Below are 24,961 nucleotides of genomic sequence, written 5' to 3'. Positions count from 1 at the left end.
ATACAACCATTAGTCCCACACGGTAATGTGGGAAGATTACAGCGGTACTATCATTTAAAATTGTTATAAAGAAGACAGATTGAGTGCCAGTGACACACTAAGCCCCATCAGAAGCATTAATATCAAAGTATCTTTTCGTTAGGCGTTCTTAAACAGGCTTATCCAAAGTTTATGTAGGCTAATCTTTGCTCTCTCTCGCTCTCTCCCTCTCTTTCTCTCCCCCTCTCTGTGAATGTGTCTCTCACTCTCTAAGAACGTGGCTCCTCCTCTTTATGATAATGTGACAGTAGCATCTCCGGCTCGGAGACGAGCCTCCTCTCATTCTGACTCAACTATGTGATCTGTTTTTCCACACGGACACGGACCCTGTCTCCTCTCCTCTTCTTTTATCCCTGTCTTCTCCTCCTCCTCCTCCTCCTCGCCGTCCTCGTCCTCCACGGCACGCTCAATGCGCACTTCCCCTCTCGCAAAAGCAACCGCGTTTGTTCGGCGAAGTTACTTTCTTAGATAGTTGACTTTGAAGTTTACTTTTTGTTCTCAATTCTCGGACATGACCACCATGGCATCACCGGCTGCTCCGGCTCTGCTCCCCGCCGCTCCGCTCGGGCACCACCCGGCGCCGAGTTCCGTCTCTCCGTCCACCAACTCTCCGCCACCCGCAGCCACCTCCGCCGCTTCTTCGCCGGCTCCTCCGGTGGCGCACCCGGCGCTGCTTCACCAGTTCAGGGCGGACCTCTTATTACCGAACGGGAACCCGTTGAAGAGCGGAGGGACCCCGGTGCCCGGCAGCGCTAAGCCCGTGTACGCCACGCCGTCTCCCGTGGAGAGCACGCCGCAGAACAACGAGTGCAAACTGGTGGAGGTGAAAGGTGCCAAGCTGGCCTCGTTCACGGTGAAAGACACGGAGCTCATCTGCCTGCCGCAAGCCTTCGACGTGTTTCTCAAGCACCTGGTCGGCGGGCTCCACACCGTCTACACCAAGCTGAAACGGCTGGACATTACCCCGGTGGTGTGCAACGTGGAGCAGGTCCGGGTGCTGCGGGGGCTTGGGGCCATCCAGCCCGGGGTGAACCGGTGCAAACTCATCTCCAGGCAGGACTTCGAGACGCTCTATAACGACTGTACCAACGCGAGGTGAGTGGGGTGTGCGGGGGGTAAGGGAGAGAGAGAGGGGATGGGGAGGGCGGGGGTCTTTAGGGTGACCCTGCTTATGTTTGAAGAAGGGTGGCAGCAGGTGGGGTTATTTGAAGACATCCAGTGAACATGTAGGATTTTAGGGACTCGTCTCATAAGGCAAAATTTCCATGATGCATCACAAAAATCTGAATTCCAAATAGCTTTTTAGCGTTAATTAATGATTAGCCTGCAACCTTATGGTGTTATGTTTCATATATTAGGCCGTCATAATATTTGTGTAATATTAAAGGACCTGAGTAGAGCTTAACTGTTATATACTTCTGAATTAAGGGCTGATAGAGTCCTTTAGAAACCACTATTAAACATGTAACTAGATTAAAGGAATATTCCCTAAATTAATTAATTTAATGATTTGATTTTATTTTGGAGGTTTTATACCATTTGGTGATCACTGACTGGAGGTCCAGTTAATCACTTTTTGTTTACCACATTAGTGCTGCTGGGCCTGTCACTAATCGCCGTTTGAGCAGTCGATAAACACTGTGATGGTGCTGATGGTTTTGATGGTGTTGACGATAATGAATTTTAGTAATCTCAATAAAAAAGACACTCTTAAAAGTTTGTCGTGTTATCATAGGATTTGATCTCTCGCTCTCTCCAACACACACACACACACACACACACATACATACACAGTGCCTCTCTGACTGACACACACACACACACACACAAACACGTTGAATCTGACACTGTCATTCTGAGAAATTGATTCTTCACAGAAATTAATTAATTTTCATTTGGCCCCAAGCGGCAGCTTAAATCAGGACAAGCTCACTCACTCACTCGCTGATCCCTTTGCTCTCTCCTTCTCTCTGCCTCCCTCTCTCTCCTTCCTTAATAACTCGCTGTCTTATCATATCAACACTCTTTAGCCCTGAGCATCAGAACAGAGGAGATGATTAAATGAATTCTCGGTATTTATGATGTGATTATGTAAATGAGCTGTTTTGCAGAACTCCGATGGTGACCAACTACATGGGTCATCAATCCAATGCGCCACAGAGATGCTTGGATAAAGGGGCTAAATTGGCGGGGATTTGTGGTTTCCTGGTGCCTCAGTCTGCTGTTGTGCAGACCACATGCTCGTAACAGCATGGGTTTCAATCCAGAGGAGTGTGGATTAGCCTTAGTTTGGGGAATTTATATTGTTTGATAGTTAATCCTGCTCCTTGGAGCATGACTGATCCAATTTACACCTGCCATTAAATTCAGATAGAGGATGTATCAAGACGTCGTCAGATAGATGCCAAAAACTGATTTCACAATGTGTAAACTACTTTTATTTCTGTTCCTTTGCGTTCCTTGGCTGTAAGTTTAATTGTTCAGGTGCTTCTTTTTTTCATCTTTGAGCTGCATTCAGATTTTAATACCAGGTGTTAGTTTTTCATACAAGCATTGACTTGTTGAGCAAAACCAGAACAATACAATTGTGAGAATCAGCTTCCAGCTCCACATGCATGGAACAACACCTGCGCTTAAGCATTTGAGGCCCTCCAACCAAGAGAAAATCCAGATGCATCTTTTGGCAGCTTTGGGATTTCTTCTGTGTCAGGTGTTAATGGGAACGTTGTTCTACAGCCGCTGAAAATACACAACCTCGGTCGTCTCTAATTATCCACACAACACTCAAACAGCCTTTAGTTAATGAGATCTGGAAACATCACTCGTCTGAAATCTTCAAACGACTTCCGTGATTCTTTGTCTGAAGGCTTCAGATGTTGCTGTGGTAGCCATTAGTATCATCGCTCCTGCATTAGAAGTTTCTAAGTAATCCCTCATGTAGGGATGCAGCAGCATACAGTAGCAGGTAAAAAGCAGGTCTCGATGGTTAAAGCAGAAAGGTTGGCCAATTGAACTTAAAAAGTTAAATAAAAAACATCTCTAAGAATGTGATGTTATGGCTCTCTGACAGCGTCAGGGCTCAGTGAGGTTTTTGTTACTGATTAAGACAGCCATCACTTATTATTTTCCAGTCCAGTACAGTCAGATGGGCTGGAGGAGAAATAACAGCCTTGTCTGATAGTTTAACATGACTGAAACAGAATGCTTTACATGGATCCCTGCTGTTTTGTCTTTTGGCTGTTTGTTCATTCATTCGGTTGGTTTTTAAGATGAAATATATAAAAGGAAAGGTTATGAAAATGTCCTCTCTTTCCCTCTCGTCTTTGTCTCTCTGTCTCACACACACACACACACACACACACACACACCCTGACCACTGACTCACCAAACCATGAAGAAGGGCCGACTTCACCCTCAGTTAAAGCCTAGTTATAATTCATGCATAGGTGGTACACACACCACACACACACACAAACACACACACACACAAAACTCCCATGGTCACGCCTGTGTGTTTGCTGGCTTTGCTGCTAAATGACATTAGTTCCACAGAGGGAACATGGCGTGTAGGAGGCAACCTGATCCTCCGTCCTTTTCTTTCTCCCTCACAAAGGAACAGTTTCATTCTCTGTTAGGAACACACATCAAACAGTTTGCTCAGGTCAAACTGTGAGTGTGTATGAATGTGTACATATTGTAGATATATATGTATACTGTGTGTGTGTGTGTGTGTGTGCCCGCCTCACTCTACACATAAAAGAAGTGTAATATGGTGAGGTACAAGATCTCTGGTTACTTTTCAACAAAGCACAAGTTAATAACAACACATGGTTTCTACATTTGTGCCTGTGAAACATCTTTTGCGCAAATCGCTGAAAAGATGTTTGTGTCATCAAATTTACAGAAAAACTTGATATCTCCCATGCAGGTATTTTTGTTTGCCGTCGTTTTGAGATATCCATCCTTCAGATTCCTGCCCACACACCAGTAAAGTGGAGCTTGGAATTTTGTTTGTTGTCTTCAAAGCAGTGAAAATGACTTTTCTTTTTTTAAAAAAAGTGCCTGTCCAGAAACAGGGTCCATGTTGCTCTGGAGAACAGATAACATACAGACAGGAAATGTTTAGCTCTACTCTAGATCTTCTTCTAAAGAAAGGTTCTCCATGAAAACTGTTGACATTATGTTGCATTTTTTTTTATCCAGAGGACGGGCGAGATATCACTTTCTAATGGCGTTAGCACCGCTAACATTCATGTCCAATGGATCCGAGTGGAAGCAAAAAGATCTCAACAACTTTATTCCCCTCCTAATTTAGATGAACTGACCCTTTGAGGAGTACGTTGAAAAATGGGTTCACACACATTGCTTTGCAACAAGGAAATAAATGTTAAAGAAGAAATAAAAAAGTTAAATCGCACGATGAGTGATAAATGAGACGAAGCGGCCTGCAGAGTACCAAAGAAACAAGCTCTTTGTATTTCTCTGTGGCAAACCTCAACAACCCAGGTTGGCAGCAATGTGTGTGTGTGTGTGTGTGTGTGTGTGTGTGTGTGTGTGTGTGTGTGGGAAGGTGGACTCCTCAAAGCCGAGCCCCACTGCCATGCCATAACTCACTGTCAAAGTCAGCAGCGTTAAGATGAAGGGGAGGAGGGCTGTGTGTGTGTGTGTGTGTGTGTGTAAGGGTGGGGTGATTAGCTCAACTTTAACCTCCGCACTCTTTTGATGTTTTATAGAGAAGAGCATGATGTGATAGAGAGGGCCTCCATGTCTTCCACTATGACAGGTTTTAGGGAGCACACACACACACACACACACACACACACACACACGGTCTTGACATCGTCTTGACCCTGGAATGCAGAAGAGGAATGCAAGGCAGTATCAGTTTTGGAGATCAGATTCTTGCCATGATCAAACGTCCTGTGTGTGTGTGTGTGTGTGTGTGTGTGTCGTCCTGCCTGCTTCTTTCATGACATCATCACACAGGCTTTCCTAATAACAATGGCACATAAAGCTTTTTTTTTCAGCCCTCGATTTTCAGAGGAAGATCACAACATCAATCTTTGCCTGCCTTCTCTAACCAGAAGCATAAGTCTTCCTGCGCACGGCGGCGACGATATGATTTATCAAACCGGACCGTGACGGTGAATACAAACCCGCGTGATAAACACAGATTGAAAGGATGGGAGCATGGGAGCTGTAAACCGCCGCTAATATATTCCAAACAAAATCTTGTTTGAGCTAGTTCTCTTTTTTCCCTGCTCTACACACACTCGCATAAACACACACACACACACACACACAGCTGCTACCTATCAGCACCTCAGTCCCTTCAAGCCAGTAGCTGCTCCACTGTTTTGACTGTAACACTTCCTCTTCTTTCATTACTTTTCTCTTTCCCTTCTGTGTGTGTGAGAGAGAGAGGAGGAGAGAGATCTGTCATCTTTGTTATGTTTTGTTTCTGTTCCACCTGTGCTAAGCTCCAGCTGCCATGTTTGGCGTTTCATGTTTCAGGTAACACACACACACGCGCACACACACATACACACTAGGCTCAGAGGGCAGAACTCAATGTACAGAGTACCCTTTAAAAAATGTGTGTGTTTGTGTGTGTGTGTGTGTGTGTGTGTGTGTGTGTGGCCAGAATGTTGGCATGAGGGAGGACGTCTGGGTGAGATTTTAATTAAAGTTTGAGACAAAGAGGTCATAAGCCATACACCCCCTCCTCTACATGTGCACACACACACACACCTTATACGTGCACTCTCTCTCTCTCTCTCTCTCTCACACACACACACACACACACACACACACAATGCACTGTTTTCTCTCTTCCCCCTCCTCTCTCTCATTCCATCCCCTCAGCTTGATGACTTTTCCATGAAAGGCTTTTTCATTAATCCTACCTCAGGGAACCAGTGCTCTCCAACCTCATAGACACACACACTCAAAAAAAAAAACACTCACATGCACACACACACTTAGACCTCCCTCTACGGGTCACTTTGATGTATCAACGCACTTGCAGACTAAACACAAAATTAGGTTCCAGTTCTTTATGCCTCCTAAAAAGCAACATATACAAAGGCGCGCACAACATAGCCACCCATCAACATACACACACACACACGCACACACACTCACTCACAGAGGCTATTAATTAGTGTGTGCAAATAAACAGTATTAAGGGAAAGGGAAGTGGCTGCAGTAAAAACCAACCACAGTCTTTGGTCTCTGTGTATTTTATTTCCCCCCACTGGTGTTCGCTTCTGTATTTGTGTGTACGTGTGTGTGTGTGTGTGTGTGTGTGTGTGTGTGTGTGTGTGTGTGTGAGTGTGTGTTCATTTGAGGTGTTTCAACATCAGTTGCAATGGAACTGTGCTGCTGTACCTTCAAACTCGCAGACCTAAAAATACATTTCCTGCTTTTGTTGAGCACAGTATGCTGCTCTATATGCACTGCAAAAAATGTTGTCTGTGATGTGAACGCACCCACCACCTCCAAAACACACACACACACACACACACACACACACACACACACACACACACACACACATGCAAGCATTCACAACTTTATCCCTTGTGCACATTCCTGCTGTCTGTCTGTCATGTTGTGCGAGTGTGACTACGTGTACACCTACCTGAGTGTGTGTGTCTCACTGCCTACATGTGTGTGTGTGTGTGTGTGTGTGTGTGATATCTGATGTCAGCTGTCACATCCCAGTCGGTCTGGGCCCATAATAAGAGACAATAATAACAACTCATTAAAACCGAGGGCAGGAACTGTGGAGCTCATCGGCTCATCAAATTAACCTTTGAACACTTCATACACACACACATGCCAAACACACACACACACACTCAGACACTGGTATGCACTCACACACACACACACACACACACACAGCTACCTGTTTTTCTCCCACAGTTAGTGACTACACAATCTTTCTCTCTGTCTTTTTGTCTCTCCCCATCTCCCCCCCCCCCCCTCTCAGCCAGTGGGTGTGTCAACAGGGGATTGGTCCTTTCTGCTGGGTAATTGATGAATTATATGCAATATGCAAATGAGGCGCCATTAATCTCCTGACTGACAGCTTCGTTTATGGGGCTTTAATGACGGCTGGATTAGATTCTAATTAAAATCTGCTCAAAGACACCCCACGCTAGGAAGCTGCTGCTGCTGCTGCTAGTCTGTCTCTCCATCTTTATTTTATTTATTTATTTATTTTTTTTACTCTCCCACCTTTTCTCACTATCTGTCTGCCTCACCCATGTCCTCACCTTTCCCTCCATCTTCCGCTTCGTCTTTATTGTCCTTTCTGTTTCTTTTGCTCTCTGTCACTCCATCCTTAAACATCACACACTTCACAGACGCATTTGCACACTTGCCCACAGACTCGTGTTATCCAGTGTCAGGCTGGTATGAAAGGAGATGAGCTGCGCTGGCTGTCATTAAGCCTGATGTGGCCCGTGTCATTTCCCCTGTCAGGACATTCACAGCGTTTAGTCAGAGCCAAAGTGATGTCTGACAGCTTTTCACGTACTTCCTCCAGGATTGATTGAGCATGCCCAGCTCAATCAAACCATGTGAATCTGCTTGTAGTCACAGCCTTTATTGAGGGAATTTGTGACATGGCGGGAAAAAAAGGAATGAATGACCAAATGGGGGAAGGATGGAAAAAGAAAAGAGGCGTTCAAACACATTTAATAAGCAAACAAATGAATGAGTAAGCTGAACAGTAATGAGGTGCTTTATTGATGCCATAGGGAAACTCGTTTTTTGCTTGCTCGTATCCACAGGGAGGTCAGATTTGCAGTACAGCAGCCTTCCTGGAACCGGTCAGGTTTCAGTGTTTTCCTAGTTGACACTTCAGCAGGATCAGAGGTTTACAGACTGAAGGACAGTTTGTCTAACCAGGCCACCCATCTCAGTCTCAGCATGAAAAACTGATTTACTGAGGGACTAACGCATTTAAGTGTCTAATGACTATTGTTAGCTTCTGCTTTCTGCCTGCAGTTCGAGGCCTGGACGACCGCCCAAGAGGCTGCAGACTGTGACCGAGGGCGGGACTCACCACATGCTGTCCCACAGCGGTCTGATGCACGCTGGGATCATGCCACCTGCAGGTGACCACCCAAGCCTCACCATGTACACATGTGCCCATGTATATGGCAGTGTCGCAGAGGTGCACAGACATATTGAACTAACACTGTTGAGAGGAAATCATCATTTCTGTCCGCCGTGCAGCTTACATTGTTGAAGTTTCAAAATTTGCATTAGATTCTCCAATTTGCCTGTATGGGCCAGTCCATAAACTTCAATTCTGATAGGTTTTTGTTTGCTTCCAGTTTTGTTTTAGAATATAAGAATACAAGAATTCAGACATCTGCATTCTCAGTCACACAGAAGTTTGTCTGCTGAACTGACGTAACAGTTCAGAGATTTTCTTTTTCAGAAAACGTAAACAAAAGTGCAGAAAATTTATTTCACTCCTTTTTAACTTTTGAGTCAATTATAAATGTATTTTTAATTATGTATAATTGATGTGTGCTATTTAAGAGACAACATTTCATTGTTTTGTAAATGCACGACCACTGCTACTGCTAAAAGTACTTTCAGTAACCCGATGAAATACACAATGCTATTTTAAAATAACTTGTTTATGTGCAGTATACTTTGTCAGCTGAAAATTATGGTTGAATCTTGAATTAACAAAAATTACATTCAATTCTGAAACACGGCCAAATCCGTTCATTACACCTGCCAGTGTATTCTGTATCAAAGACCCCCTCTGACTTTCATAATGTCAAGCTTCGTAATATTTCTTTGTAGAAGTCACAGAACAGAATCCCTGTTTTAACTTTGGGTGCAAATGAGTGTCATTTTGTTGCTTCAGCCCACAGAGGAGCTGTTCACAAAGTTCAGATGCTGGTCTCTGTTCAGCTGTTGGAGAGTGAAAGCAATGACTTAGCAAACAGCTGTGTTACCCAATCATTTCAAGGGAACTGATACGCGATGGCTTGGTTGTCTCCTTTCCCTGCAGACCCCCATAATGACACATTTTCCCCATCACTGAAAGTATGAGGAGGTGGTGTTCTGGGAGGCGACCTGAGTGTTGATTAATGAAATTAGCATACACACTGCTGACACATGAAAAACAACTCATAAGTTGCAAGTTGGTCGTTTTTCTTGAATTCTAATCACACAAAGTCCTCAGTTAAGTTGAGCAAGTGTTACAGTCTTTAGGGCTCTGATCAGTTTTAGGATTTTCTGAAATGTGCCCTGTTTGAAAACCAAAGCACGATTCGAATTTGTTTGTTTTAGGTTTTAGGATGCTTAAAGTTTTTTGGTTTTTTGTTTTTTTTTTTTAAATATTATTATTATTAATACTGTTGTAGTGGCAGGTGAAAACATACAAACAAAAATGTCAAAATGTGTCTGAAAAATGTCAGAATCGGTCTTAGTCAACTGCCTGCTAAAGGCCAAAACGCTGCTTGTTCTTGTCACAAACAGTTGTGTAGTTGAGTCCCTATTGTGGTGTGTGTGTGTGTGTGTGTGTGTGTGTGTGTGTGTGTGTGTGTGTGTGTGTGTGCGTGTGTGCAGCACGGAGAAAGGGAGAAAAGTAATTGTTGGCACCTCGCTGCTCTCAAAGTTGCCCTTGGCTTTGTGCTCTTCACTGCAACCTGATCTTTTCATTCCCCGCCTCAAAAGAAGCCATTTTCTGTTAGCGCCGCTTCCTCTCACTGTTCAAAGGTGCTCAAGTGTGTGTGTGTGTGTGTGTTGTGCATGCGTTGAGTGTTCAAGAGCATCTTTCTCAGTGGGAAAAGAGTCTTTTTCCACCAAAGGAGAGGGCACGGCGGCAATGTCAGCGCTACTGATTAGAACTGGCCACATGAGAGGAGGAGAAAGAGACAGAGAGAGGGAGGACATTTGAGCGTAAAAGGCAGGGGAAATCTTTGATGTGATCCTCCTTAGTCTCCTTTCTCGCCCTCTTGCACTCACACATACACACACGCAACACAGTGGCTTATGTCCTGCTGTGATGCTGACATTTGAAAAGGTAAAGTAAGGAGAGGGGATGGGAGGAGAGCAGGAAAGAGGGCAGGAAAGAGAAGATGAGAAGAAAAGGAACAATTTGTTGTGGTTGTCTTGGACAGACTGACTGTTTGCCTCAGACAACCATTGTGTAAGAAGCTCAGTTTGTTGCAAATGTTTCAGTGTATCCAAGATCAGGAAATTAAGACTTATGGTTTGTTTGCATTTCCTCAGTAGTGTTTGCACAGTTGCGTGGCTTGTCCAACTTTAATAATTCACCATGTTTGTCTGTATTAGTGCAGGAGATAGCCTATTTAATTTTCTGTAAGATAGAGTTTTAAAGGTTGCTCTGTGGGTCAGACTACCTTCTGAAGTTCAAGACACAAATTAAAATGCGGCTCAGCCCTCCTGCCACATTTTGTCACTCTCCATTTCATATCATCCAAAAGTGCACAACCCCTATTAAAAAGTATCTTTGCTTTTTTCCCCCTAATGCTCCTAATTTATACTGATAACAAAAAACTTTCAGGCTAAAAGGTGGAGCTTCTGCCACCGCTGAGTGTCGTGCTGTGTGCTGTGCTGTGGGATGTGATGTCCCTGTGTGGGAGAGATGAATGTCTTGGCTTGTTCCTATCACTGCTGATTCCCCCGGCAGACTAAATGGCCAGTGCAGCGGTGCAGTCAGAATGAATGGCTGGCCTCTGTCTTCCCATGACAACCTCCTGCCTACCCACTGCTCTAATCCTCCACCGGGGCCATTGATCTGGCTCTTATTGATTCTTTCTCTTTCTTTCTTTTCCATCTTTTTTCTTTTTTCTTCCTCTTTATATCTGTCTTTCTCTCAGATCTGTCTGCCCTGGCCAAAAAGATCAAGCTGGAGGCGATGGCCAGTTACAACAGCAACCAGCAACATGGCGTGCCCAACGGAGAGAACGGTGACCACAACCCAGGACTGGGTGAGTCCCGTCCCCACTCTGTGCGCGTGTGTGAAATGTTTAATTACGGTCGTATAACATGTCGCACAGTTGTTGTCGGTACACATCAGCCATGGCAAGTCAGTACGACCTGAGCAGCTGTGTTTATGTGCGGCTGCTGAAGCAAGCTGATTAAAACCAGGATGTGACATCACCTCCGCTGCCTGTACGTTTCCTCTGAGAGACGGTGAATGAAAAACAAACTACAGCAGCAATAAAGCGGTTCTTCAGATGGAATCAGAGAGAGACATCTGGGTCAGGTCGTCCAAACCATTAAAAGAAAAGGAACAGATTTTTTTATCTATAAATTGTTTTTCATCAACAATTCAACAATTGATGAAAACAATTTTGTGGGGTTTTTTTTTTGCCATTTTTTTATGTTGTTAGGAATGTCTTCAATGGTGAAGTTTTACTCCAGCTTCAGATTTGTTTGCATACATTTAAAAGGATTCGGGAAACATATCCTGAAAAACACATTTGGTCATCTGCTCCGTGGCCTCTAAACGCTGCCACAGATCATTAGTGCATGTTGGTCATCACATCAAGAGACCGTAGATCCCGACTAGCTCTGTTACTCATCGTCAGCATGGCGTTGGTCTGTAGGGATGAGTAACATTACCTCAGGATTTACTGGAAGAAACTGCAGTGTGCTCTCATTTACAGTTAAGTCACTTTGTTCCTTGAAAGCACAAAATCACCCCATTTTGGAATTGAATCCCCACTGACTACTCATTACATGTGCAGGTATAATTTCTAGTCATATGTTATTAAAAAAAAACGTTCCCTGCCAACGTTCCCTGTAGCAAAATGGGGAGCAGCCAGCAAAAGTGGAGCAACAGCGGACGAGTGCAAGCACACCGGGATGATAGAGAGATGAATAAGATGAGAGGCTGAAGCTAAATCAATAGTCTTCTCTCTAATTCACTATCCTGAATGCAAACGACAAATGCTGGACAATCGATGTAGGAACGGACGCGCGTGCGTTCACGCACGCCCACAAACATGAATACACGCACACAAACAAATCGGACACACCTCCCCCCACTGTTATCGACAGGTTAAAGCGACATCAGTGTGTTTAGACAGATGACAGGGCTTATGGAGGCCTGTGTGGAATACACTATCAACCTGGGACACACACACACACACACACACACTCGTGACGCATACAGCAAGGCTTTGGGGCAGATATGAAAAAACTTCTCCTTTTTTCTCCATTTTTCAGAAATTAAAAGGGGACAAATTTAAAACCACCATATGTTTAAAGCCACCTCTTTTTTGGCTTTGTGTGTGTCTGTGTGTGAGTTTTGTATGTGTTTTTTCTTTACTCGTGTCTGCAAACACTCCCAGTCTTAAGCATTGTTTACCACTGTATATACTCAGTTACGACTGCCAGCATCTGTGCGCAGTTAGGTGGCATGGTTACCACCAGCCATTATAAACCTGTAAAGCTTAATCACTGTTAATGATAGAGTCAAGTGGAAACACACACACAGAGCACAGACATACATACAAAACACACATAAGCACAATGTGTTTTTTCCATACCGCCACCCACGGCCTTATGGGAAGGATGGGCCCCTACCAGAGCTTTAACCACTACAAAGGCAGTCTCAGATTACACACACGCACACACTCACAAATGCTGAGTGTGACACCTTATGGGCTGGGGAAGAGCAGGGAGCAGCCATTTCTGCATTTAACAAGATCTTCTGGGAAATTTACAGTAACTGTTTGTTTACAGTAATGGTTTGTTTGGATAAACATAAGAGAGGCACTTTGACTTTTGATGTTTTTTAATGAAACATAAGAGAGAGTGATGGGAGGGCAGAGAAAGTGAAGAGAAGGCAGAAAAAAAACAGAGTTAAGAAGAGGGAGAGAATGAGAGTGAAAATGAAATTAAAGAGAGGCGGGTGGGAGTGTTGGGGGTGGGGGTTCGGGCGGGGGTGTGACAAAAAGTCGAGTGTTGGTTTCTAACCAAGGCTTAATATTTGGAGTTGGCTGCTAGTTGATTGTCGGAGCATCTGGTTATTTAGCTCCATTCAGACAGATCTTTTGTTTGGATTGGTTTCTGCTCTGGGCAAGTGAGAGACTAATCTGCCAAATGCACAAAGCACTGCACATATGTCCAGCGAGCCCGACTCATAAAGTCCACGCCTCACTCTTTATTTCTTAGTTTGCCTTTTCTTTTTCTTTATTTCTTTCTCTTTTCTTTTCTTTTTTCCCTTCCGTTCCTATCCCTCCGTTATTTGTTCTATTTCATCTCTCCGCTTTGGATAGCCTTTTTTTTTTTTGTTTCCATGCACTCGTTCTATTATTTGTGACAATTGTGTGGAATAGAGTCCAAGATTTTTTCCTTTGTGTTTATAATTACCCAGCGTGCATTGCTGGCCCAGCACCAGGACTGCCATCAGCTTCTTTTGTTCCACTTCCTCCCTGTGTTTCTTTTGTTTTTGTTTTTCCTTTTATTAAATGATAAATATTTATGTCATTTTCTCCCCCCCCAACAGGATTGTTTGTTTCATGAATAGAGGCACTGCAACAACCCACTAGGGTGCTGTTGAGGGGAAGGATTTTCTTTAAAGATAGTGGATGCTTTTCTTAAAGAGAGGAGAGTGAACAACAGATTGGCCGGGATAACAAGAGTTCGGTTTGAACCGCTGAGAACTTGTTGGATTATCTTCAAGAACACCAGGGCATTGAAAGAAAAGTTAGCCAGTTTGTCTTAATTCCAGAGAGGCTGAATCGTGTTTTTGCAGGTGACACATTTAAAGCTTATTCAGGCCATCACTGCCTTTACATCTTTTTTGTTGTAATGAGCAGGACAAGTGTTTCTCAGGCGTGTCTTCTTCCACTTTCCCTCCCTTTCTTTCTGCTCTTCTCCCACGCTCATCTTTTTCCACACTCGACATCCCTTGACATGCACATGCACATGCACACACGTTTCCAAGTGGTGGTTTAGAAGCAGAGTAGTCACTCGGGTGATATTGACATCGCAGAGAGATGATATCGGTGTCCAGTTTCTGGGACGCTACGGGCTTTCAGTTAAGCACACGTCACAAAACTGAACAGAGTATGGTCTTTCAGCTGTGATGGCTGAGGCAAAAATTAAAAAAGATGTTTCATGTTTGGCGCATGTATAGTAAGTAAAGTTTTTATGGCCTTTAAACAGAGCTGCTGGTCTGACCTTTCCATGTATGAGAAGCAACAGACTCTGACTGTGCTCCACTATGCTCTCTCTTCTTTACTATTTTATTCTTTTGAAAAGGTAAAGCAATTCTTTTATTTTATTTTCCTCACCAGTTCTGGATCAGTTGCCCTTCATGATGATGTCACATCCCCTAATCCCTGCCAGCCTGGCGCCGGCCTCCGTATCCATGGCTATGGGCCAGATGAACCGACTGAGCACGCTGGCCAGCATGGCCAACGTGGCGCATCTCCACGCCAAGCCCCCTACCAGGGCTCCCACCTCCGTCATTAAGGTGAACTCAGAGTGCCATCAGTCCGGTGGATCTGATCACCAGCCAGTTTTCTTCTGAGTCCATGTGACACTCGGGAACTCGTGACATTAAAATGAATTTTAGCTACACAGAAGTGTTGTTTCAATACAGGATATTATGAAATAACAAAATACATCACAATGAGCTCTCCAACTTGCTTTTAATGTTCAAAGGCTCTTTTAAAAATTTTTATATATATAATATATATATATATATAATTTGATATTTTGATAATTTACCTGCTGAATTTAGATACAAGTCTCTCTTTTATCAAATGGTTATGACTAAAAACCAGTAATTGTCTCCTGGTTGATATCCAAGTACTGGATCACTACCAGAATGTAATCAGTTTTTCCTTGGCTTAAGGCCGCTCCAATATCTATTTATATATTTTAAGGTTATCCTGCACACAGACAGAAACTTTGAATGTTACTCCCTTCCCGGGGTTTCGTGCTTTAAACTGATTAAATGAGGTTTGGAAAGATTGCTTATATATTTGCAAAAATGTCATTATCAGTCCTCACAAAGTATTATACCGTGTCCTCATCAATCGCAGGAAGTACCATCTCCGGTCATAAATTTAACAATGCGGACCATTGTTTTTCATACACAGAACTGGGACCCAAAGATTGCAAGGCTTATTGGAATGAGCGTCAAATTTTCTGGGAACACCGAAAGAATACCATATTATGTATTATGTGTTAGCCTTTACAACGATATAATTTTCTTTTGACTATACAAGAACTCTAGTCTGCCTTGCAAATCAGCTACTACTACTACTTATTTGGTCAAAATATAATTAAGTCCAGAATTTGTTGTTTTAAGATTAAAGAAACTATTAAAAATTTTGAATTTCAGAGAAAATCTAGCTAGCCACATGCTAGCCTTAGCTAAAACGAAACATATTTTTTTTTCTTATTTTCTATTCATTTCTTTTCCTTTTTTTTTAACTTAATAATGAAAAAATGGTGGTAGTTTGTTATCCATCATAGCTAAATGAGACACTGGTATGTGCTGAAGAATATAACAGCTGAACTGGACCCAGCTAGCCAAAAGGTAACTGACATTAGCCTTGCTTAGGAGAGTAACAGTAACTGCCATGTCAGCTTTTTTCAAGTGGAATTCATCCAATTTAGCATGCTGCCTTTATTTAATTGTAAATTATTAAAAATGTAATTTAAGTTTTCCCATTCCAGAGTTAATTATGTACCTTTTCTAGGTATGATATAGTCTATGACAATTATTAATATAATAATCAGCCTTGAAAGTTATAAAACTGAAGCATAAAAAGCATTAGAAACGTTCTACGCCTATTAGCTCGCCAGTCTGAATTTTCTCAGTTTAAAGTTTTAGTTATTGAGTTTGAGGTAAATAAAAAATTTTTTAATATTTTTTTTTTTTTTTAAACACATGTTTTATACGTAAACCATAATTGTCAGATCATTTTTGTTAGGATAATAATTTTCTGTCATTCCTTAGGAGCGAGTGCGTGACAGCCCCTCACCTTCTCCCTCGTTGGAAGAGGCTCAGATGTCATCCAATCACAGCAGCAGTGTGTCGAGTTCACCGTCTCACACAGAACGCACTGCAGAAGCCACACGTATGTACTTACCTGCGTGATTTTCAGGTACGACAAAACCTTTGAGGCATTTGTGAGTTCTCTTTTTTTGACTTTTTCCTTGCAGACCCACTGGACAACGGGCTGTCATCAAGTCACAGTGTGTTGGGACATTCCCCTGGTGTGGTACAGGGGACCAGAGAGACAGATTTGACTTCAGCGGAACACAGCAAGGAAAACAAGAGGAGCCACACTGACAGAGGTAAGAGTGACCATTATGTCTGAATAGCATGGGTCAGCATTGGGTTTAGCAGACCTCTTTAGACAAATCACACATTTCAAACTTCTATGTTATACTTAAAAGTAATGCAACTTGTCTTGCATTACACAAATTTACTGAATGACAGTGTCAGCTTCACTTCAGAATTCTTGCTATTTTTCGAAAATTTCCTGTTGCGGTCATTAATCATTCAGTGATTATGAATGAGCAATGATTATTTTTCAGACCAATTAATTGCCTTCAAATAAAGTCTGTCAATACAGCCTGTACAGCTCTCTGAATCAGTCCATCAATCTACTGTGTGTCATCATTTATGGCAGCTGTGCGATGGTTTATTTAATGTTACCTATTTTAAAGGGGAACGTCTTTCTAACAGTTTGACGGGAAAGAAATAACTCAGTAACAGGTCAATAAAAAGAAGAAGGAGTCTCACCACTTCTCTCCTCCTCTTCTCCTCCTCTCTGTTGGTGGCCCCCCTGGCTTCCCGTGGAGCGCAAAGACAAATAATTCTGCAAAACAGGGCTCCATTAGACCAGGAAGCAGTGTTACATTAGTGAGCCATTTGCCGGGCCGCGGCCTAACGAGCCAGGCGGCCTCCCGCGCTCTCAGCTGGACCTCATCTGCATAACGACCGCCTCCCTGTCGTTAGGGCCCGCGTTGCCACGGCGCTGCAACGTCAGTTGTTTGGTTCTCTCTGTCAGGGAGGTTTGCATTAGCTTAATGAGGACTGCTCAAGGACAAACAGTCAGCAGAAATCCACAGCGAGAGAGTGAGAGAGGAGCTGAGAGTTTGTATGTGTGTGCACGCGCCTGTGTAAATGTATTCTAATACTGAATCACATTATTCAGTAATCGAATCTAAAAATCACAAAGGGCTCCTAGGTAAGGTTTCAGATGCTGTCAGGTGTCTGTGAACATATTGACAAAGCAGTGATGGCACCAACAACATGAGCGCCATGCATTACACATCGCATTTATGCAATTGATTCCCAATTGATTTTACTGCATGCAAATGAAACACATGTACATATGCTGGATCGCAGGCTTTTGTATTTGACCTACAACATCACAGGATAGGTTTATCATGGATTGAAAAGAGTTTCAAAGAGCACTTCAGCGCTGTCACTCCATCAATCTATTGTATGATAATCTCTCTGTGTGTGTGTGTGTGAGAGAGAGAGAGAGAGAGAGACAGTTTTGGCTGTGTGTGCTGTTTCAGTGGTCTTTGAACAACATATCCGTGCAGCAAAGATCAGAGGCCATCCCTGACACATTAACCAAACATCAGCAGAATTTTATTCTCTCTCTCTGTCTCTCTCTTTCTCTCCCTCCCTCCCTCCCTCTCGTTCTCTTCCGCTGACTGGCAGTCTTCATGTGGTGAAGTTCATTAGCCCTGGGGACGGGTGGGAGAGGAATAAGAGAGATGAAGTTGGGAGAAAAGAGAAAAACAGACAGTGACCTTGGTTAGGGAGATGGGTAAATGATCAAACGAGCTGGCAGAAGTGTGTACGTGTGTGTGTGTGCGCGTGTGTGTATTTATGCCAAATGTGTGTATGAGTGTGAGGTAAAGTAGGCGTAAAACAGTAACTCAATAAAGGATCAGTCACATCCAAGGAGCCTGGGGAGCCCACGCTGCTGACTGCGCACTTCAGCGGCTACGAATGTGTGTGTCTGTATGTGAGCCACGGGAGTGTAGTTGGATGCCCTCCGCTGAGCTCGCCAGCACCTGCTAATTACCTTTCTCTACAGAGCAATGCTTTTAGCAAGAAAGAGGGAGAAAGAGGAGGAGGAGGAGGGGGGTATTGCTTCTCATCTGTGAAACACCTTGAATGTGACAGTTGCCAAGACGTGAGGCCGAGGCGAAGTAGGGGAGGTGGGTGGATTTGGAGCAGAAGATGCTGTGGTCAGCTAAGTGGAGAAAACACTGTCATTTGTCACAGACTGAGAAAAGTGCCAGATATCACATCGCACGTTCGCACCCGTCTCTGCTCCAATAACCACCGGACTCCCAGGACGTCTTCGTCCTCAGTGGCTCGGATGACAGTCAACGCAGAAACTGAGCAACTGCCTGATGTGGGGGGAAAAAAATGCAGAAAATGGCTAATCTTCATCTCCCCCACTGTCACGAATCGGGAACATGCAGTTCTCAGGTTTACAAACAGATGGTCATCCATAATGCAGCTTCTTAGCTGTTTTTATGGGAGATGTCAAGCTGTGATGCATTATCAATAGGCAGAGTGCCATCTAATAAAGGGTAACCACATTTTCAAAACCCCAAACCAGGACTTGTGTGTTTGTCTACACGCACACAGTAATTAGTGTAAACACCTATCTACTGTTGAGCTCTTTACAAGAAATTAAGCAAGTGGAGAATTAGGAAGCTACAAATGATAGATATTTGCATTCAACCTTGGTTACATATTGTCACTGGAATGATTCAGTTTGTAGGTTTTAAACGAACATGACACCTGAGTGCTTGGAAACTTTTGTATGTTGGAGGTGGTAGTGGAATCTACTCACATTAGTTAGTGACACCGTAGTAAGGAAATTTAATTTACTTAGCACTTTGCAAAACAGTACTTTCAAAGTGCAGAAGGGAGTAAAGAGAAAGAGAAATTCGTGTTGTTGCTAATGGAGCTGAATGCACTGATTGTAAGTTGCTTTAGGTAAGCCTTCTACCAGGTGTGTCTTGAAGGTGTCTTCATTTCAGATAATAAAGTTTAGCTACTTACTGAATATCACTGCATAAATGATAAAATTTGGAAGTTATTCTTTACTTTTTATATTTTCAGAAAAACTTAAGAAAAGACTGAAACAAACAATGCATTCGTCTTCCTCCTAATACTTCTTATACCTAATGCCCTGTCCGTGGTGTTCATCCCAAAACCCACGTGCTCATACTGAAGACCTACTGTACATGTAAACCTTTCAAAAGCAAATCACAAAGACGTACTTTCAAGTTTATTTTCTAAAACAGCAGGGCAGTGCCGTTTTTAGAAGATATTACTCAAACTGTAAGCTTTTTGTGTTAAAAAGATTTAACCATAAGAATACTGAGCTTACTGACTAGACATCAAAATGTCTCCCTGCCCTGCAGACAGCAGCTCCTTGGCCACTCACACCAGCAAGGAGAGCTGTGATAGACAAGTGTTCCAGAAACCCCCATCAGGCAGGGAGAGCTGTGAGAGGGCATCTTACCCTGCGGGACAGAAGCTCCCAGCAGGTCTCCACCACACTCCCTTCATCTTCCCGGAAGGCTTGTCCTCCATAGAGACCCTGCTCACGAACATCCAGGTGAGGCTCTGCCGGGGCTTTATTATTATTATACTCTGAGATGAATAGGAAGTGAGATGAGACACTCTTTGGGATTTCCTGAAATGATAAATAGCAGACAAGGCATAAGACATTTAAGATATGCAGTAATTAGGATGGGCGTGTGCTGACCTGCTTCTCAGGTTTTACATGTCTTTGTTATAGCAGAGTCACAGTGAAAGAAAGCACTGACTGGCTGGCTTTTCACAGGGGAAAATAAAGCAAATAAAGCATGTTTTTAACCCCACCTGACCCTGATGTGATGACAGAAATCACTTTTTTTTCTCTCTCTTTTTTCACATGAGTAAATTCAGAATAAAACGTTACCAAAGGAAGAGCGAAATTCTTTGTGAGCTTTTAACTTTTACTAACTGTGGCTCATTTTGAATGATTTTAACCTTGGAAGTCTAGACACACACCACCTTTGTTAAAGTGCCAGAACAAGAGAAATATTAACTCAGGTGATTAGGTGAATTCAGTGCTCTCTCAGATACGTCTCTCGCGGATTTTCGTTCCGTGTGTAACCTGTTGATGTGTTCCTGTGTGTCTCCAAGCAGGGTCTGCTGAGGGTTGCCATAGAGAACGCCCGGGCGCAGGAGAAGCAGGACCAGCTGGAGAGGACGGAGCTGAAGATGGAGCTGGTCCGAGAGAGGGAGCTCAGGGAGACCTTGGAGAGACAGCTCAGCATGGAACAGAAAAACAGAGGTGGGCCGCATCACATTGAGCACCACATGCTGCATCGCGGCAGAAACAGCAGAATAAACCCACAGTCGATGTTAATTTTAGTTTGTCTCCCCAGACGTTATTCTAGTTGGGAAGTGTTGATTGGAGTGTTGTTGCACTCACTTATAGAGCAACTATTCAAATTTAACACTCTGATAGTTTTGAATATGCCAATGTTTATTTATAAACACTGGCATGGTGTTGATTTTTACACCTTAACACTGGCAGTTACTACACTACAATCACTTGAAAATCAGACAAGGAGGTGAGGACACCTACTGTATGTTACCCCTCAAAGCGTCTGCAGAGGTGAATTAGACTGATCAACCAGTGACTTGATGGTGCAGGTGGCATATGTTTGGGGAGTGTTGGGGGGGGTGAAATAGGATTTTTGGTAATTTAGACCAGCCTCCATTTTGTTCCACACTCTGAAATGAATATCTCATTCTGACCGTAACAATACAACAAACACACCATACTCACTCCAAGCTCACAATACCTTCAAAGTTCCTTCAAGTCCTGATCAAGGAGAGTCAGGAAACAGGGAGACCACATAGGAAAATAATAAACAAATTCCTACAAAAATAGATTCAAATGAAGTCAAGAATAAAAAATATTAGAAGCACATGAATAACTGTCACTTCTTGTTCTTGTTCTTCTTTATTCAGTTTTGATCCAGAAGCGCCTGAAGAAGGAAAAGAGGAATAAGAGGAGACTCCAGGAGGCCTTGGAGGAGGAGGTGAAACTTCGTGATCAGGCTGAACACACTCTGCTGCACACTGCCAGCGCACACACAGGTACAGACACAGAAACATGAATGCCTTGTTTCTGGCTTTCTTGTTTCAGGATTAACTTTATCACAGCTGGCATAATTCTTCGTTTTCATATTTAAAGTCACTGAGTCTTCTGGCCATGGCTGTTTATTGGCCTCTAATTAAGTGTCTTTATTAATTAATAACCAACCTACAGGCCATCAATCATCAGCAGCCCCCCCTCACACAGAATCCGTGACCCAGGACGTGGACGGGAACAACCACGATGACAACAGGCTGGACACCAAGGCGACAGTACAAGGTACAGGTGTCCACATCACAGTTACTGCCTCTTCAGTGTGTGGCTGCGAAGAGTTGGCAGGTATGTTGTAGCAGTCGTGCAACTATTAGACAGAAAAGCTGCTGTCTCTGCTAAAACGGTTTCACAAAATGACATCTCAAAGGAAATTAAGACAAACAACCTTATTAAATTTCTTTCTGCTTACTTGTCTGCTCTGCTACCTAAGAAAAGACAATATAATTGTTCACATCAAGTAAAAGTATTAAACTTAATGGTTTTGAAGCTGTGCCCCAATGACATGAATCTGTGATCTTTTAAGTTTGAGACCAGTTCTTAGAGTGAATGCAAGTTTGTGGACGTAATTTACATATTAACTGTGGTACATTCAGTGTTGTGCTAACTAAAAAAAAAAAAGTCATTTCAGAATTGTGAAATAAACAGTATACCTGCTGCTGGGGTTTTATTTAGTTCCTATCAACTGAACTAGAACAACAGATTTCATTATTTCACCCTCTCACTGCCTTTGATGCTTAACTGACCAGTCTACTGGAAGGGTTTTCAAAGATTTCACAGGGGAGACCGCTCCTGAGAAATTGAACAAAGTCAAATGAAGCGTGAGGAAGTTCACCAGGGCTACAGTTTTAATGGAGACAGGCGTTTAATATATTTATTTTGCCATCATTGTTGTCTTTACTGGGATAGATTAATGAGAAAATCCCACATGCAACATCTTAAACGGACAGAAAAAGAAATGGCCGTGATCTGTAGCCCGGCCTCATCAAATGAGTGCATGGTTCCAGCCCACCTCTGCTCCTCGCCGTGCCAGGACCGCCTTACCAGACAGCGTGCTTGTTCAAAGGCAATTTTTAATTGAATGTCAGTGAAGCAAGAAGGGAACTGGCCACTAATTAACGGCTGTCTTAATTGTCCTCGTGACGAGTTTGTTTGGACATCATTTGCATAATTAACACCCAGTAATAAATCATTTAAAGGGGAATTGTCTGTCAGACAGCAGGGCAGGATGTGGTTCCTTTGTGCCAGGAAGTTTTATCGCCAAAAACAGGGATCAGGGGCCGAAAAACACTTTCAGCTGAGCCTTACTTAATAATGATCCTTTATTAATGATGTGGTCAAGGTTGTAGAAGACCTTGTTCAATATTTATATGAATACATTAATAGTGTGCAGCATTTTCCCTCCCACTGTGACAGTCACTGTGGTTTACCACAAAGACTCAGTCTGAATTTATTACACCAAGAACGTTCCCACGTTTAGAATTTTCATTGTGTTTTATTAATCTGCATTTCTCTGTGGATTTCAGAGGGCAGAGTGTTCCTGCAGACCACTGGGATGTACTGAAGACGAGTTGGAAGGACGAGTGGACGAATGGATGGATAGGTGAATGGAAGAATAGAGTGACAAAGATTCCTCCTTTTATCAGAAATACAATCGACAGGCATGCTCATCAAGAGGACTCCCCTGCACTTCGAGGGTGACATTTGAACTTTTCCATTGTTCTCTTGTTTAATTTATTGCATTTATCACCGAACCTCGGGCCGTAGTGGGAACAGTACTTTATTCTGACGATGTGTTTGACTGTGTTTCTTTCAATCAAGGTTATTAGATTCCTAGATGAAGATGACCATAGTCGTTTTTTTGTTTTGTTTATTTTGTTTTGGGTTTTTTTTTTGTCAGTGCTGTTTATCTGAACACGAGTGATGAATTTAACTTGTAACAGAGTTGTGTACATAAATATATTCATCATTTTTGTTATTATTATCTAAAAAAATAAACATAATGGCATGTTGTACAGTCAGTACATGACTTGTGTTGTGTATGTTATGCAGTAGTGCAGTTTGACAATACAAACAATACAAATCCTTTTTATTTAACTGTGTCAGTGTTTGGTTTTATTTCACAACTGAATGCATCCTTAATTTCATCCATTTTCTATACCGCTTATCCGTCAGGGTCGCGGGGCATCCTTAATTAAGTTGTTTTTTATTTGACTAGATAGTTTTATTGATTTGTATGAAATATGTTGCACCTATCTGCAATGTGGATTGATATTAGAGTTCAGTTGGGTTGTTTTTTGTGACAAACAAAGCGGTTCTGCATTCATCAAACCCTTGAGAATTTGTGTGTGTGTGTGTGTGTGTGTGTGTGTATACTCCCTGGTGTGGAGGAGTGGAATTTCCGTGTGCTTGCCTGCCTGTACATATGCGAGAGTGTGGGGAGTGATGTGACATTGATTCTCGCTCCATCTTCAAAAACATACACGTAACTATTGACAGACAGACGGAGCGGTGGCGAGGAGGGTCACATGTAAGCTGTCCTTTAGTGAAACATGATGACAACGCACTCGCTTTCCCTGCGGTTGCACTTGTGTTTTACTGTTTCCCCCTCAGGAGAAAGAAGGGTGAAACTTAAAAAAAATAAACAAAAAAAAAACCAAACAGTTAAGTGCACTTTTTGGGGATTTTTTTTAATATAAAGATAGGACAAGAAATAGTCAAAGAATTATGTAAAATAAACCTGACACTTTTGCTATGTGAAAATTTGTTGTTATTTTATGATCTCTGCCAGCCAAATGTTAGCATTTACTGGATATGGACACCATATCTAATTAAACTAATGAATAATATTTTCTGACACCTTTTGGATTGAAGCCCTGCAAATGTCTGGTAATGTAAATCAACCTTAGCGCTACCTGATAACGGTATCTCTGTCTGCGGACATATAAGAGATATTTGAAAGCATCATAAACTGAAGTCAGGACCTTTCTCGGTCGTTCAAAGCAAAGAGTGTGTCTGGAGACGTCAAAACCGCACCACACACAAGTGTGCAGAGAGATAAGAGATGAATGTGTAATATGTCAGATGTCAAGAATCACAAGTGCTGTTGAATGTTTAGAAATTTTTGAAGCAGATAAAACTGTACACAGGTATAGAGTATATGCTCAGTGTCCTTGCTGGAGAGCATTATTAAGTTTTAAAAACTGAACCTATTTGTTGGGCCAAAAAAGTCTTTGCAGTAGGCCAGATTTTGCTCACGCAACCTTGTCTAAATATGCAGTGTGCCATTTTCTGGACACAGGCAGATAAGCTTTGATGCAGGACTAAAACAATACCTCTGTTACAAGCAATTCTTCCTGAATGCAGAGTGGCTGACAAGTGAATAGCAATGATTCACATAAATGAATGTGTGAATGAGTCATCAGCTTTTCAGATGACCACCTCAGAGGCTTGTCTTGACTAAAAAGGTTTGTGACTTCATTCAGCACCGTTATACTCTTTCACACTCCCTTGTATCTATCTCTCTGACATACACACACACACACACATGAATCCCTCACAATTCACAGAGTAGCATTGTCCTGCCGAGAGATGTGTAATGGAAAAGATAAATGGAGGATAAAGCTAAGGTGACAGGATCGAGCATCCATGTGTGTATGTGTATTTGCGTGAGTGTGTGTGTGTGCCTGCAT

At 42.7% G+C, this 24,961-nt stretch overlaps 1 protein-coding gene across 4 annotated transcripts; it reads left to right on the top strand.

Moving 5' to 3' along the window:
• Positions 1 to 307: 307 nt before the first annotated feature.
• dachc (dachshund c) lies at positions 308 to 23,362 on the top strand. 4 transcript variants are annotated; one of them, XM_046402231.1, is made up of 11 exons: positions 308 to 1,134; positions 8,059 to 8,168; positions 10,923 to 11,033; positions 14,355 to 14,533; positions 16,031 to 16,151; positions 16,237 to 16,371; positions 19,486 to 19,682; positions 20,258 to 20,405; positions 21,092 to 21,220; positions 21,393 to 21,557; positions 22,796 to 23,362. In XM_046402231.1, the coding sequence occupies exons 1-11, from the start codon at positions 551 to 553 to the stop codon at positions 22,831 to 22,833; spliced, it is 1,917 nt and encodes a 638-aa protein (XP_046258187.1). In that variant the 5' UTR covers positions 308 to 550; the 3' UTR covers positions 22,834 to 23,362. The 4 variants fall into 4 exon arrangements, with proteins under 4 accessions (XP_046258187.1, XP_046258186.1, XP_046258189.1 ...); XM_046402230.1 differs by having other exon boundaries at positions 20,255 to 20,405; XM_046402232.1 differs by having other exon boundaries at positions 309 to 1,134; positions 20,255 to 20,405; positions 21,393 to 21,497.
• Positions 23,363 to 24,961: the final 1,599 nt, after the last annotated feature.

This window comes from Scatophagus argus, chromosome 10, assembly GCF_020382885.2.
Source record: "Scatophagus argus isolate fScaArg1 chromosome 10, fScaArg1.pri, whole genome shotgun sequence".
Lineage (NCBI taxonomy): Eukaryota > Metazoa > Chordata > Actinopteri > Scatophagidae > Scatophagus > Scatophagus argus.
Note: the sequence above shows the minus strand (reverse complement) of the source record. Positions and strands in the feature narration are given on the sequence as shown.

Excerpts from the sequence above, each read along its gene's own strand:
- dachc (XM_046402230.1), top strand. The coding sequence starts at position 551 with ATGACCACCATGGCATCACCGGCTGCTCCGGCTCTGCTCCCCGCCGCT. Across the intron at positions 16,152-16,236 it reads ACGCACTGCAGAAGCCACAC|ACCCACTGGACAACGGGCTG; the intron begins GTATGTACTTAC and ends TTTTCCTTGCAG. Across the intron at positions 21,221-21,392 it reads CACTGCCAGCGCACACACAG|GCCATCAATCATCAGCAGCC; the intron begins GTACAGACACAG and ends ACCAACCTACAG.